Source organism: Zalophus californianus, chromosome 7, assembly GCF_009762305.2.
Source record: "Zalophus californianus isolate mZalCal1 chromosome 7, mZalCal1.pri.v2, whole genome shotgun sequence".
In the NCBI taxonomy this organism is placed as follows: domain Eukaryota; kingdom Metazoa; phylum Chordata; class Mammalia; order Carnivora; family Otariidae; genus Zalophus; species Zalophus californianus.
The window spans coordinates 123,137,560-123,153,791 of NC_045601.1; the positions used below are offsets into that span (position 1 = coordinate 123,137,560).

The following is a 16,232-nucleotide window of genomic DNA, read 5'->3' on the forward strand; positions in this document are numbered from 1 at the left end:
TACACTTCTTAAACTTCGCATGGTCCCATCTCTGACTAATGTAGTAATTTTAGATTCATTCTAACCCTCACGCGGTGATCTCAGTCTTTGTTTCTTTGTTTTTTCCAATGACAGCAGTGACTGTGGGCTGCCCTTCTGCTGTCACCTTCCCTGGAAGAGAGATGGAAGCTACGTGCATCAGCTGTTGATACTGGGGGTTTCCCCGGTTCTTCCTGAATTCTACCATTTTTAAAGGGCTAGAAATAGAAAACGTCTGCCGAAAAGGATTTTAAAAGGAAACAGAAAAATAACCACCTGAACAGGCCCTGAGTAGGTGATGTAGGATCATCTACAGGAGACACTCATTTTTCTCCTTGACTTTTTCTTAAAGGAAATAGAGATATGTATTATTCTAAGAGGAGGTTTACATTATTGAATATTCTTATTCACTTGGTATAATGCCCTCTACGGCATTTGGGAAAACTGAATATATATCCCACAAGGCAGCAGAGATTATAAACAAGTAATACCCTTCTATCAACCAAAACCTTGGAGAGTCTTTCCAAATTCTGCAGTGCATATTTTACTAATGGCCCTCACCAACTACCTCTAAAAAGGGAAATTAAGAGTAAGCCCTATAAAGAGGCCTGTTGCAAAACCAGAAAGAAAGAAAAACTCCCACAAGTCTAAGCATTAAACAGGAGGAATTATTAATGTCCTTCTAGTACACTAATATATACTAAGTGACTGGAAGATTTTTAACTTGAAAAATTAAAAAGTGGCTTCATACATGACTAGAGGATATCTTTTAGAATATAATATATGAGCAAAACTGGACTATACCATTAACATTTAAAATAGCTCCACTAATTCTGGAAGGAGCCAAGCATGGAAAACTTTTGACAGTAGGATCAGGGAAACTTTGGGATGAGAAGAATTTGATGACTCAGGTGACCAATCACGAAGAATTCAGAGGCAGAAGGAAAATCATCTTTCACTTGCTGCAAACAAATGCCTCAATCCCTTCCCACTGGCTGGCAGGCTATGAGCTGACTTAACGCAGGCCTGTTAATTCCCTTTATGACCCAAGTTGCCCCTCACCTCCCATTCACATGCCTGCCCCACCTGCTTGCCAACCCTTGCCATGATCCAGCCATGCCAAAGCACCCTCCAGCTCCCAAAAAGCCTCATGTTCTTTGCCCGAATTGCTCTTCCACACCTGCCCCACAATATTCACATACACCCCAATTTTTCTGGCTCAATGCCTATTCAAAGGATCAGACTCATTTCAACCCAAATTATTTAACATTGTACATCACCTGTGGGTCATCGTATGCTGACTTTCTGTAGAGCTTGCTTTTTCTTCGTTCAATGAGCATATATTACCTTTGTAAACACACAAGTGAAGAGGGAAAGGGGTATGAAAACTACACAGATTCAAAAGAACACTTTTCCGTATCTCTATCAAGGTTAATAAACTCAACTGAGGGAGTCTCTTCTTCCTACACTGGATCAGGGGCCTCTCCTCTGTACTCCTATGGCATCCTTTATCATGATAAACACCCAGACTGTGTATCATGATATATTGTAATTGCCTATTGTTTACAAGCGTTTCTTCCCTGGCTCGGGGGTCAGCAAACTACAGCCTGTTGGCCCAAATGGCCCTCCCACCTGTTTTGTAAATAAAGTTTTACTGGAACACAGCCACATTCATTCATTTACATATCATTTACATATTGTCTTCGGCTGCTTAGGCACTGCCACTGCCTATCTAGAGTTGAGTAGTTACAACAGAGACCGTATGGCCTGTGAAACTGAAAATGTTTATTATTTGGGCCTTCACAGGTAAAGCTCGCAAACACCGGAACTAGACTGGGAGTCCCCGGAAGAAAGAGACCGTGTCTTATCTCTATAACCCTAGTCCTCAAGCTAATGTCTGGAAGGGAGGAGGTACAAAGGTACGTACTCATGCAGGAGCTCCCGCTCCCAGAAGTCGAAATGTTCTTTGTGTTTGCTTGTGTTCACTGTGCCATGCACCACCTAATCCTTTTTTTCTTTGGGATTATTTCTTCAAATACAATTTCATTTAAATAATTAATACATAATTATTATACAAAATTTATACAGGCAATATAGTTTTAATGTTTCCCTTACCTTTCCACTATTCGCAATTTTCCTCCAAGGAAAGATCATTCTAGTTTTATTATAAAAACCAATAGAATATTGGGTATATGAGAAATTTGTTTAAAACAAGGAATAATTCTCTTAACAGAGCAAATCCATTATAAAAATTCGGCACTGTTCTAAGAAGAAAGGAACTAACATTTATTAATTATCTATCATCGTCTAGCACTCTGTGGGCTGCTCTGACAAGCCTCTCTCATTCAGGCATTAAGATGATCCTACAACACGGGTATTATTATCAGTGTGCCCATTTTACAGACGAAGAAACCAAGGCCAAGAGAGGTAAAGCAACTAGTCGAAGGTCAAAGGGCTCTTCAATGGGAGATTATAAATCCCTGTCTGGTGAAAACTCCTATTCTTTCCCCCCATAAACTCAAAGAAACAGCTCTGGTTCATGCAAATAAAAACAATTCTGTGGTGTATATTACATTGCCACGGGTTATATGGCATTTGTCTTGCTGGGGCTGTAACAATTCCCGTACATGGAAGAACAGTATTGTAATGGAAGTAGGACAGGCTTTGGCGTTATTTCGTCGTTACGGTGACTAAAAAAAAATAACCTGTAAAGAGCCTGTGAATAGCAGGTGCTTCGTAAATGGCCGCGGTTAAAAATAAGAATAGTCCAGTATCTTTATTTTTCACAGAAAATGTTAGCACCAAAATGCTGGGAAAAGCCAAGGTCAACATTCTGAGACCAAATCTTGGGCTTCCTGTCAAATAGTCATCTTCTTTATACTATATGAATCTGAGTAGTTGAGAAGCTAACCCAGCCCTTCTCCTGTTTTGAAACTGCTCTCGCTATCTTGAAAGGACATGAATATTTGGTGAAAAGGTCTCTTCAAACAAGGATGTTTTTGCTTCCTCCGACTCAGACTGGAAGGCAGGACGCCTGTGAATCGATCACCTTTTCCAGGAAGACAGCCAACACCCACCTCCCAAAAAGAGAGGGCTCGGAGCCCTGGTGCTGTGCCTGGCCCGCACCCCGTGCCTGCTTACTGAACCCAACGAATGGTTTAAGGAGAGCAGAGCACAACTTTTTAAGAATTTTTACCAACCTGACTTTTGTCTTCATTGCACTTGGGCTGAGCTGTAGTTTACCATTATCTCTGAGGAGGAGCATCAGTGGATAAACAAGAGCCTGGAGGACAGCTGACAATTATAACCCAACAGGGGGGCTGAGCCCGGCCCCAGGGGGACTGTCGGAAACTGGCCTCAAGGTTGAGAGCACAGATTTCAAGTCACGGGCAGGGGAGTTTAGATTCTAGTTTTGCCCTCTGAGATTCGTGTGACCCTGGGTTAAGTTATTTCACCTTTTGGGGCCCGAGTTGCAACATCTGTGATATGGGAGTCACAAAACCTATCATGTCGCTTTCTTAGGGGTCAAAATCATATAAAGAATGTGTCTAGTGTAGTAACTGGCACAAGGTGATTATCGCTCATTAATTTTGTCTGTCATTTTTCAGCAGCTCCTTGAGGGCTTCTGTCTGTTGGTAGGTAACATCTGAATGTGGGAGGAATAAAGCTACTTTCAAAAAGTCTTTTGATATTTAAAGCTGCCTTATTCATGGAGGCTTACCCCTAAGGGATCCGAAAGAAGGGGTATTTTTACCAGTTGTGCATCCTGTCTGCCTCGCCAGCACCAGCACAGAAAGTGGGAGAGGCCAGGAGAGAAGCTGCCCCCGGGGGCGGGGAGGGGGGCGCCCAGCTGTATTCCCAGCCGGGGAGGGACCGCCAGGAGAACAGGCACAGATCGGCACAAGGGTTCTGTGTGCTCGCCAAGTCCTCCGCCAGACCCCAGAATGCAATGCCCTTCACTTTGACCTCTTAGGCATCGTACGGGAATAGCAACACAGCACCGGGTCCCAGACTCCACAATCATTTATTAGATAGACTATTTGTCTGACCAAAAAGGAGAAAAAGTGGCAGATGACACTATTCTACCCAAAACAGTGTTTACATTTTTTTTTTCCTTGAACTATTAATCTCCTAAAAACACTGGGCTGAACTGGCGAGGTGACAGCAAAATGTGACTGTGCAGTTTGTCTCCTCGGCTGCCCGGAGCTTGGCAGGGAGCACGAATGTGCAGATACAGCCCAGGGGGACGGGGAGAAGCAGAGGGGCGGCCCTACCTGGGGCGGGGAGGAGAGGGCCCCTCACCTTCCACTGTGGGTGCCTCTGACATCCTGGGCCCAAGTTCACTGGCAGACAGTTCTCCAAGACCCTGCCTCGAACAAACTTCCAAAGCATCCTTAAGTCCAAGCCAGAATCATCTCCCAGAGGGACCTCCTACCGGGAATCAATTCTCCTGAGGACAGATCGCAGGAGCCTGCATGGGTCTGGCCAGATGTGTGGGAGAGGGCAACAGGGAATGTGCTAGCCAGTCTGAACCTCAGCAAGAGGAGAAAGGGGAGCAGGGACCCTTTCATGCCAAAGTAGCTGCAAAACGGTCACGCCGTGGTCCCCACGCGGTCTCCCAGTGGCCCTCCAATGTGGCTTTGTGGAATGTTCTCAGCCCCCTTCACGCTGTAATGTGGTCAGAATTACACAAGACTGAAGGCTGGCGATGGGCCTGGGATGGCTAGCTCCAGAGAGGTCACCCTTCTGCCGCTAGTGGACTAGAATGACAGGACCTAGGAACGTGACACGAGAAGCCCCTTCTGGTGAACATAATAAGCAGCTGTTCTGCTCCTGGCGACCCTCCAAAAGCCGGCGTCTTTCTGCCGTAGCACTAACTGCAGTCAGGGTTCGGAGTTTCGTGGGCCTGGCCTCGCTTAGCTAAGCCAGGACGGCTCAATTCCAGTCCAGCCCTCAGGCGTGCTCTGAAAAGGTACAATCCGGACAATCCAAATTAATATTCTCCAAATTAATGCTGATTCGACAGAGCGGCCTTTACAAAGCTTGTCACGGGACAACCAAGTCCACTCGTTAGGAAGTCTCCATTCTTCCTCTCTCTCTAAGGCAAATAGGAAGCAAAAGATGAGATAAAGTGAATGGTCCATAAATGACACCTTGCCCCTGGACTGTGCTCCCGTGGATAGCTGCACCTTTAGAACACATTCGTCTCTGAGTCAGCAGCTGAAGCATCCTCTTGAGGGAGCATACCCGTAGGGGCACTAGTAGGTGTGCATTTCAAGAAGGGGATCGATGGTCAGATAATGTATGGTGACATCTCGTTAAACAAAGTGAAGCCAGGGCCTCATTTGCAGGATTTCTCAGAGCCTTGACGCTGTTAACATGCATCATGCATTCTGAAGAGGGGGGATCTGCATGTGGCCCTTCCCAAACTTATCTGACCTTGGAAACCTCCCTCCCCTTGAGAGGGTATATTTTTTGGATTGTGGAATATGAGAGATGTTGCCATGTATATTTGGTGTGCCCTTCAGGACCTATTGTCTGATCACAATGCAAATTACAACACATGACAATTCTGGGATTTTAAGGCCGGAGTCAAACAGTCCTATCAGCCCTGGCAATCCACATGAGGGGAGGTGGCGTGCTAGCCATGTGAATCCAAGGACACTGAAAGTAAGCCTGGGCATTAAGGAGGGCACGTGATGGAATGAGCGCTGGGTGTTGTATGCAACTGATGAATCATGGGACTCTACCTCGGAAACTAATAATATACTATATGTTAATTAATTGAATTTAAATAAAAAAATTTAGAAGAAGAAAATAGAAAGTAAGCATAGGGACTTTTTTTTCTACTTTTGGTCAGAGAAAATAAAAATGATTAACTGTTTTCCTCTGTCCTTGCAAGAGATTATAAAGGCTAATTGGTAACAGATGGACAAGCATTAAATATTCCTAGGAAATGATACGCAAAAGGTCAACCGCAAACAAAAGGCAATCAGCTGTGTACAATTCAGCCTCCTTGAAACGCAAGGCAACTGCCCTGCTCATCCCTGCTCCTGTTGCAGGAGGTCACTCCATCATCAGCCCACGTCCAGTGGCACTTGCGTCCTCTGGACGAAACTGCAGACCCTCTCTCATTCTTTAAAAAACAGTCTGTAGGCACCAGAGAAGCAGAATTTCATTTGCGTAAGATGAAAAAGTTCTGGAGAAGCCTGGTGGTGACAGTTGCACAATAATGTGAACAATGCCACTGAACTATATGCTTAAGAATGGTTAAAATGGTACATTTTACTTTGTGTATATTTTACTGCAATTAAAAAAAAAGCGTTTTGTGTTTTTTTTTTTTTTTTAGTGTATCTTCAAGTCTTACCTTGAACCGTTCAATTGTATTTCCGTTCTACCAACGACAAAGCCAAGATGTGGAGCGGGGGAAATGGGCTCGTCTGGGTTCCATGCCACTTAAACACAGATGGCATTATCACTTTGAAGAGAACCCCAAATTACAACATTAGCAGCAAAGTACTGGTGCAACCACTTCTTGTGTATTCTCAGTCCCAGGGAGTATAATTTCAAGAGACTCTACAAGGTCCAGACCCCTGTGGGGTCGGGGCAGGGCACGGGCAGAGGGAGAAGCAGCCTCCCTGCTGAGCAGAGGGTCTGACCCGGGGCTCGATCCCAGGACCCTGAGCCACCGGGGTGTCCATACCTCGCAGCGAGACAGCCTTTGTCCTCAAACTTGCCCGTGAGTGACCGTAGCACTCACGGTGCTACGTGAGTGGAGCACGTGGAGAAGGAAAATCCTTCTCCAAAAAAGGAAGAGTGACCGTAAATTCCTATGTCATACAGCCGCCTGCACCCTTCAGCCTTGGCCTTCAACCTCACATGACGTTCAAGGCAGATTACCGCAAGCTCTCCAGTCCCGCCCTCACCTAAGTAGGTTTTTCTTCTCCTTTCAGATCTCTGTCCCACAGCCAGCAGCCGGTCCAGGCCCACTGGGAGCTCATCCTCGGGGTCAGAGGATGGCACAGCTTCAGTATTTAATGACTCTTTTATTACCCACCTACTGAGTGCCACACCCTAGGGAAGTAACAGGGCAGAAAGCACCGTCCCTGCCCTGCTCTCAAGGGCTTAGAGTCTAAGAGCGGAAAATGGCTAGGAATTAAAATGACAACTCTGAGAAATGAAGGGCCGTGATGGCAGATGTCCTTCAAGTGCCGGGACAGGGCATCAGAGGGTCTGTTTCCCATTTTCCGCCACGACTTCCTGGTGTGAGCTGTCCCAGCCTTGGTCAGGCGTGGGGCTCTGGGTGAGAGAGTGCTGCACTGGGAGACAGGAGGGGGAAGCGTGGGGCAGGAGGGGGAGTCACGCCAGGGCCAGACCTGGAGGCAGAGACGAAGGGGGTGGCGAGCAAGGGGGCAGGTCCCGCAGGGGCCTTGCGCACCAGGTTACAGATTTTAAATGGAATTAGAATGTTAACCGAAAGCAAACCTTCTTTTAGCCTTTGCTACTGTTGTCAGAAATACCCTGATTAAGGATCTCAGCCTTTGGGAGGAAGACAACCAAATCCGTGACCCTGGCTCTTTAGGGGACGCGATGGGGTAGCAAAGCCTCTCCAAACAGCCTACCTGTGGGTGGGCGTGAGGGTTGCAGGCTGTTGACCAGTCATTGCTTAACAGCTTTAGAGATGTGGATGAGCCCGAAAAGGAGGAAGATTAACCCCACCATGGTATGAACTGCTTTCATGTCTTAGCTGAGGTAGCTGCACATTTAGAGAGTAGGAACAGAGAGGGAAATTCCGAAAACCAGAACATTTAAGGAGACCTAGGACATGTACCCAAACGAGGAGCAGACTAGCCTGGGGATGAGGTGGGGCTCCTCCTCCTCCTCCTGGGGCTAAAGGAAGAGGGTTTCTCAAAGTGAGAGCGTGGAGTAGGCCCAGGTATCCGTGGCTCAGTCATTTGCCAGGGCTGATGTCAATGACGCGCGGTGCCCTTCCATAGTTCCGGTTTGAAAGGTCTAAAGGATGGCTGGAACAGTGCCGTGAGCCATACGATGCACCAGCAGAGCTGACTGCATGACCGTCCTCCCAACTCCAGTGGGAGCTCCTTGCAGAAGAGGACTCAAAGCACACACTCTGCTGAGAGGGAGCTTGCGCATCAGCCGCTTCATTTGATGCCCACAAAGCCTCCTCCACGAAGTGTCATCTCCACCTTGGCAGTTCGGTTCCCAGAGGCTAAGGAACCCCGAGTGCTTTACAGAGGTGAAGAGGTAGCACAGGGATTTAGATCGGGTCTTCTGCACTGAGCCCCACGCTGGCCTCCCCCCGGCCCACCTCTCCACACAGCACCTGCACACGGGATGCCCCAGGCTCTGCTGCATGCACACTGACCCCCTCACAGCCACTCCATGTTGGGGAGAGAGCTGGCTGGGAGCCTGTGACAAAAGCCCATGTTTAAAGCCATTTTTTTAAAAAATGTCTTTTTCCAAATCATGGGACTGCTTTTATAAAACCTAAAGGGACCAAGCTTCTTTGCTCTGGTGCAAAAATGCTGTCCAAAGCACTAAATACCCAAATGGAGGGAGAACCTTCTGCTTGGGCTCAAGTCACTTCAACAGCCGTCAGGATAAATGTGCCAGTATGCTGACATGCCAGGGGTCTCCAACCTCTAAACTGTTATTCACTAAAAGTGCATCACTGGTTGCTTAACAACCTGCTTTAAAAAAAAGTGCAGTTCATCGTGGGATGACACGTATGCACAAGCACAAACATGCTTCTTGACAAAATGCTGACTGATTCGCAAACACAGAAATGTAAAATCCCTGTGAAAAACACCACATCTTCGTATATTTAAAAATGGGGGGAAATGTCAGCCTACATTTCATGGCTTCTTTTAAGGTTTCCAGACAGGAGGTGACAGATTGGGAGGGGTGACTCTCCTTCTCTCATTCCCTCAGCCTTGTTGAGAAATACCCCGATAACTCCCTCTTTAATCCAATGAAAGAACAAACAGGATTCTGTAGGGCAGGCTCCATCAGAAAAGAATTCCCCTTGGCCCGGGCGCCTACACACTGGGCCCTTGGCACCATTTGCATTCAGCCGTGGGCTGGGTGATAGATGCACCCTGTGCTCTGTTTGGGGTTTGCTCCAAAGATTCTTTAACCCTTGAGCTATCCGCCCTCACAAGGCTTAGTCGGGTCGTCTTCTTTTCTTTTCTTTTTTTTTTAAATTTATTTGAGAGAGAGCATGAGTGGGGTCAGAGGCGGGGCTTGGGCAGAGAGAGAAGCAGCCTCCCCGCTGAGCAGACAGTCTGACACGGGCCTTGATCCCTGGGATCCGTGGTCCCTCGATCCCTGGGACCACGACCCGAGCTGAAGGCAGACGCCAAACCGACTGAGCCACCCAGGCGCCCTACCTGGGACTTCTTAAAGAGAGGAAGGAGAAGGAGGCTCTCAGCAAGGTCCCAGCAGCCGGAGGGAGCTACAAAATAGGCAGGAAGTCCTGGCTGCTCACAGGGGCTCTGTGTCACAGGAGATGGGATGAAACTACAGTTTACTCTTGAACAATGCAGGGGTTAGGGGTGCTGACCGCTCTCCATCCCCGCCATGCAGTCAAAAATCCACATCTTACTTCAGTAGGGAAACAGTATCGAGATTCCCACCCCATAGAGATGGTAGCCCCCCTCCCCACAGGTACCCTGTCACTCCAGCTTCTACCCTTAAGAAGAAAAGACAGAGAAGGAAACTTACCTAGATTATAAACAAGTCAAGATTTCTCACTAGCTGCTCTCATTGTGTCAATCAACTTCCAAACGTTAGAGCTAAAATGGAGTAAGGACCAGAAAGGATGTACAAAATTCAGCTTATAACGTTCACGGCCGTTTATGTGGCATAGCCCCAAACAGGAAGCAACAACGCACGGGCCCATCGACACGTGACGAGAGAAACAAAACGTGGTGCGTACACGCAGAGGGACACCGCGTGGCAACGGAAGGGAGCGACGGCGGGTTTACGCCGGAACCCAGACGGATCCCAGAGATGGTGCTGGGGGACGCAGCAGACACAAAAGCCTGCATGCTGTGTGATTCCATGTCTGTGACGTTCTGCACCAGGCAGAGCTGAGCTTTGCTGCTGGAAATGAAAACAGCAGCTGCCTATGGGGGCGAGCTGATGGGATGGGCGTGAGGGTATCAAACGGGGTGAAGGCAATGTTCGAGATCTTCATTTAGATGGTGGCTACTGGGTGCAATGGGAGTTGAAACCCACTGAACTATACACTTAAAATCTCTGCCTTTTACCGACATGTTAATGATACCTCCATTTTCAAAACTCTGCCCTTAATGGTTTTAAATGGGTCCCCGAAGACGAGACAGAAATACCCAACCGATTGGGGCTTTGCGGCTCCTTCCTCTGCTAGTTCTCGGGCGGCAGGCAGCAAAGGGGCAGGGGCTCACGGGGCACTGACCACCATTCACTGACAGAGCATCTCAAATAGCTAGATTAAGGGCAAGGAGGGAAGGCATCTGTGTGTACTTCCCCTTCTGCCTAAGCAGATCTCTTGGCCAAGCACTCAGAACAGAGAGCGAACAGCTCACACAGTTGCTATTTCCAGGCCTGAGCTTCTTAACAAATGTGGTTATGGGTTGTCTGCCCATCAGATCAAGACAAGAGCGTCATTGTAACTGTATCAAGGCCAGCAAAACTGGAGCCCTACCCTGGTTTACAAAGTCCTCCCTAGAAACACGGGGCTAGCAGCACCCTGGGAAGGAGCTATGGCCATGCCCACCTGCAGAAGCCCGAGGCTCACCCACGCAGTGGTGCCCCAGCAGGAACTGGAACGCAGACCCTCCGGGGTGCAAACCCCGCCCCTGCCACTTTGCTCAGTTGGGTCCATGTAGCCACGTTCTCTTAGCCTCTCTGAACACCAAGTTCCGTCTGAGTAAGCCGGAGCCAGGCCCACTTCTCAGGAGGGCTGTCGTCAGGACTCAGAGGTGACACGTGTGGGACACTGGGCCCAGTAATCCTGCCGCAGCCTCCTGGTCCTCTTCCTACCCCTCCCGTTGCCCCCGTGACGTGCCCCACAGCCCCCCCCCCATCCCGTTCTCGGCCACCTCTTCTCTCTAGCTGCCCTCTTCGGTCACCACCTGGATTCCAACAGTAGATAACATAGATGGAAAGCCCTCTTCCTGCAAAACCGACGTGAAAGACAAAATCACTGTGTTCCAGCGATTCGAACCTTCCTCCTCCTCCCCGGAAGGACTCTGCTGTGGGTCGCACTGTGTCCCCCTAACACATTCTGGTGAAGTCCTACCCCCTGGTGCCGCAGAACCTGACCTCATTTGGAGACAAGGTCTTGGCAGAGGTAATCAAGTTAAAGTGACACTGTTAAAGTGGGCCCCAACCCAGTGTGACTGAGGTCCCTAGGAAAAGGGGCAGTTTGGACACAGAGACACAGACGCAGGGAGGATGATGTGAACACAGGAGACACAGGGAGAAGGCCACGTGAAGGTGGGAGATTGGAGCCAGGCGTTTATGAGCCAGGAACACCAAAGATTATAGCAATCACTAGAAGCCAGGACAGGCCTGGAACAGACTGTCCCCCCCGCCCCTGGAAGGGACCCACCCCACCGACACCTTGATTTCAGACCCCCTGGATGCTTCATGCCCCGCCACCTGCCTTCGTCTGCCTTGCCAGTGAGTCTGGTCTCTCTGCCTTCCCCAGCACACCTGGCCGGGGGCTCCGCTATCCGCAGCACAGGCACCTAGCACCAACCCCTCATCTCCTCCAGCACAGCCAGCTTTGTCTTCTGAAAATGTGACACTGGGCAGATGGAGAGAGCGTAGATGCTGGATCTGGGGTGACGCACTGGAGGGTGCTGACTTCACCAATCATAATAGCGTGTCCCTGGCCAAGTTTCTTCACATCTCCACCTCCGTTTCCTCACCTGGCAGATGCTGGTAACAGGGCTGCTTCACTGGCTTATTGCAAGGGTGAAGCGAGAGGCCTGCTCAAAGCAGCCGGTACACGGTGGGGATATGAAGGGCACCCGGGAAGGTCATGCTGCCGTGACCTTGCTCAAAATCCTTCAATACCCTCCATCACCTGCCACAGTCCAGATTCCTCGGCAGAGAGCGATGGGCTGTGCTGGTCTTTTACAATGCCTCTTCTCACCAGTTCCATTCTTTGCAGAACCCAGCTGTGCAGGTACCCTCCTCCCACATGACTCAGGGTCAGGTGGCCCATCCCTACAACACACATGGCATCCCCTGGTGAGCGGTGTCGGTCCAGGGGCAGGTATGTGGTGAAGTGGGGTCCACAAGGAGGATTCACCCACCATGCTCACGGAGAAGGTGGCTATTTCCTTTTCTCCTAAGTCACAAGGGGGCGGGGGGCAGCAAATGACCTGCTGTTGTGGGAAGCCACCTTGCCACTACGAGGGACTCAGCATTTGTTACGGGCTGAATTGTATCCCCTCAAAATACATCTGTTGAAGTCCTAGCCCCCCAGTTCCTCAGAATGTGACTGTATTTGGAGAAAGGGTTTGTACAGAGGTTTAAGTTAAAATGAGGTCACTGACCAGCATCCTTCTAAGAAGAGATGAGGACACAGACGTGTGCAGAGGGCAGACCAGGGGAGGACACAGGGAGAAGACAGCCATCTGCAAGCCAAAGAGAGAGGCCTCAGAAGGAACCAACCTGCCAACACCTTGATCTTGGACTTCCAGCTTCCAAAACCGTGAAGAATAAATTCTGTCGTTTGAGCCACCCAGTCTGTGGCACAGACTAATAATATAGCATTAGAATGAACCAATTCTGAGAAGGCCTAGAAGCATGCAGGGGAGCCTATCCTCTCTCTGGACTTCCAGAAACATCATAGGTATTTCTGTATATATTTTTAAGCCTGTTTGATCTGAGGTTTTCGGCGATGTGCAGCAGACAGCACCCTGTCGAATCCCAAGCTTTCAAACCTTTTCCAACACTGTACGTTCTCCCCTCCTAACTGAAAACAAGTGCTTTCCCCCCTTCCTTCCAAGGACTTACATTCCGATTATTCCCCACTCCTACCTGCTCTTCCTCTTCACCATTCTTTGGCTCCCTGTTTCCCTCTGCCCGTCTCCGCCCCCGGGACCACCATTCTCCAAGGCCCACCTCATGGGCTCCTTCTCCCCTGCAGCTCCAGGACAGTGCCTGAATACGACACATGACGCTGGACTTCTCCTGTGGGGTATATTTCCTGCATACGCTTTTAACTTATCCGAGATTAGACCACTATATTTACTAGATCGATTCAAACAGATCACTGAGGAAAGACTGCTGTGTGTCGCTGCCTCCCCAGATTAAAAGAGAAAATGCTTTCTGCAGACTTAAAAACCTATTTTCATATGATAAACTATGAGTCTTTAAATCCCCTGGTAACCTTCTGCCTGTCCAAGGTCATTTCAGTTTCCCCAAAAATTGCTTTTGGAGATGAGATTCATAATTGAGGTCACAGTTTTCCTTTTCACAATCCCTCCTGTTAGTCACTTATCTGAGACTCTGTCAAAAAAGAATTAGAATTATAAATGGGGAAGAATCCAATGGCAGATGAGAAATTAATTAAAGAGAGACACCACTGCTTATACTTAAACCACAATTCAATTCAATTCAATTCAAACCAGTATCAGGAGATACACAAAACCAAAAATAAAAGAAAAACAAAACCCGAAACACCCTCATAGCCTAGATGATACCCATATTTGAAAAGCTGTTTCTTATGGGACTTCCCAGAAAAACTTCCCAATAAAACTTCTATTGAAATAATAAAAACCCTACCTTGGAACACAGAAGATTGGATGACTCACCAAGCAATATGGCTCTGGAAACAAGGAGGCCCCTATGAAGAAACACCACCTTCCTGCATTTCACTGCCTCTCACTGGATGACCTCTAGTTGAAACATCTTTATTTACTACTTGGAAGTTCCTTCTGAGAGCCAGATCAGACCCTCTGGCCAGCTCCAGGACACACAGCTCTCTGCCCATCTGTGGCCCTTGATAGTTCTTATTTTATTTTAAAGATTTTACTTATTTTTTGACAGAGACTGCGACAGCGAGAGAGGGAACACAAGCAGGGGCAGAGGGAGAGAGAGAAGCAGGCTTCCCGCGGAGCAGGGAGCCCGATGTGGGGCTCGATCCCAGGACCCCTGGGATCATGACCTGAGCCGAAGGCGGACGCTTAACGACTGAGCCACGCAGGCGCCCCTGATAGTTCTTTATTAGGGATACTGAGAATATGAAGCACAAACTCCCAAAAAGTAATACGAATGAGTGGGACAGACAGATGATGCCATGAACATCTAAAGGCAGGAAAGACCTCTCTGGGGAGGGTGCTGAGGCTGCCTGGGGCCTGGACCTCCCTGCCGCAGGGAGGCTGGCTCAGGTTAACTAAGGGGGCACGCCCTCAGCAGCCCCAGTTAACACCGCACACGCTTACTTTCACAGGTGCTGGCCCTAAGCATGGGTAAATGTCATGCTAGGATCACTTTAGATTCACTGCCTGTGCCCAGGGGAGATGTCAACCCCGGTCTGTTACTCAGTGAATGTAAGTAGTGCTTATGTTTGATTCTGAACTCTTCTAGTGCTTGGTGTCTGTGTCCCCCGGGGGGGTTCTTGTTTCCTGCTGCTGAAAACATTATCAAACCACTTTAATGGGAATTAATTATGGAAAAGGCTAGTCTGAATTAGAGGCATTTTGAAAATAAATACCTTTACTTCCAAATAAATGTTTCCTTTTCAAGTAATTAACCATTATTCCAAGCAGAGGTTCAAAGGACTTACTTTAATGAGTGACTTGGTCATTAGCAACATTCATTTGTACATAAATATGCTAAGGCAGTGTTTCATAGTGTGCTTCCCTAGGTAAGCTAAACGTGCCCGCTGACACTCAGTTTACACCATTTATGCACTTAGCAAACCCTTTCTTCACAGAGGGCAAAGGGGCCCTGGCTGCACTGTGATAATTCTGGTGTGATGAATCGCCCTTCTATAGCTCCTGAGCCCGCATACCAATGCTTCCCTTGTGGGTTACAAAGGAGCCAAGGTCTCACCCCGGCTGACCCGGCCATCTGTCGGGTATGGTCAGAAAATACAATGAACTTTTGTATTAGCCTCCACCAGGATTTCTCAAACTTGGCATGCTCAACTGGATCATTCTTTGCTGCGGGGGCTGTCCCGTGCATTGTGGGATATTCAGCAGCATCCCTGGTCTCTACCCACCAGACGCCAGTAGCATCCCCTTTCTCGGCTATTTCCAGACATTGGCCAATGTCCCCCGAGGGGAAAATTATACCACCTGGAAATCATCCAGCGAACTTTTTTTAAACAACTGATGCCTGGATCCCCAGTTCCAAAAGCTCCCAGGTGACCCTGAGAGCTCTAGCCACCAACACTGCCATCCTAGATTCAGACCCATTCAGTATGTCACTTTCATGAGAAGAAAAGGCCCTGGGACTTAAAGTTCTGAAAAACGGTGACTTAAAGTCAACATATAACCCATTCCAGAGCCGGGTAGGAGTTCAAGTTTGATTAGCTGCTATTTCTTAGCTTTCAATAAACTCACTGGAATTTGACTTTAGGTCTGAGTTGACCTATGTACCACCTGCCCTCTTCTGCTTCTTGTCATCCTAGAATTAAATCACCTTACCTTGCCCAGATGAGAGTAAGGACCCCTTTACCATTTACCTTTGTCATTCGAGAAATGTTAATTGAGCACCTACCAGAGCCAGGTGCTGAGAATATAGATCTGGGCCGGGAAAGCAGGGGTGGAGGATTGGGGGGGCAGATAGGGAGCCAGGAAAGGCTTTAAGAAGGTGATGGGATGATGGGGGAGGGCAGGTGGATTCTGCACTGAAGGAGCACCACTTGCAAAGGTCAAGTGTTGTTTGAGAAACTGGGGGCTGGAGCACAGGGTCCCTGCATGACCGTGATGGGGGCCTGTGCAAGAGAAGCATGCAGGGTGCAGACAGATCATCAGGGACCTTGAAAACCAGCCAACCAGGCCCAACTTCATCCTAAAGGTCAGGGATCTGAAGCAGGGAAGTAAAAAAAAAAAAAGCTACTCATTGTCAATGTAGAATCAAAATCACTGGGATTTGAGGCATGGGGGGTAGGTAAGATCAGGGGCCAGGGGCCAGATGAGAGGTCTGGTCTAGCAGATAACCAAACACACAGAGTGAGGGCTCTG

At 48.5% G+C, this 16,232-nt stretch overlaps 1 protein-coding gene across 8 annotated transcripts in view; it reads right to left on the bottom strand.

Annotated features, from left to right (window-relative positions):
• The window catches only part of SLC22A23 (solute carrier family 22 member 23), a 173,167-nt gene that overhangs the window by 143,303 nt on the left and 13,632 nt on the right, over positions 1-16,232 (bottom strand). Inside the window, exon 2 of one of the 8 annotated variants that reach the window (XM_035728519.1) lies at positions 1,299-1,365. The exons of the other annotated variants lie outside the window; for them this stretch is intronic. Within the exon in view, the coding sequence (XP_035584412.1) occupies positions 1,348-1,365 (18 nt within the window). The 3' untranslated portion in view covers positions 1,299-1,347. Of the gene's footprint in view, positions 1-1,298; positions 1,366-16,232 lie in introns of those variants that run through there. 8 annotated transcript variants of the gene reach the window in all.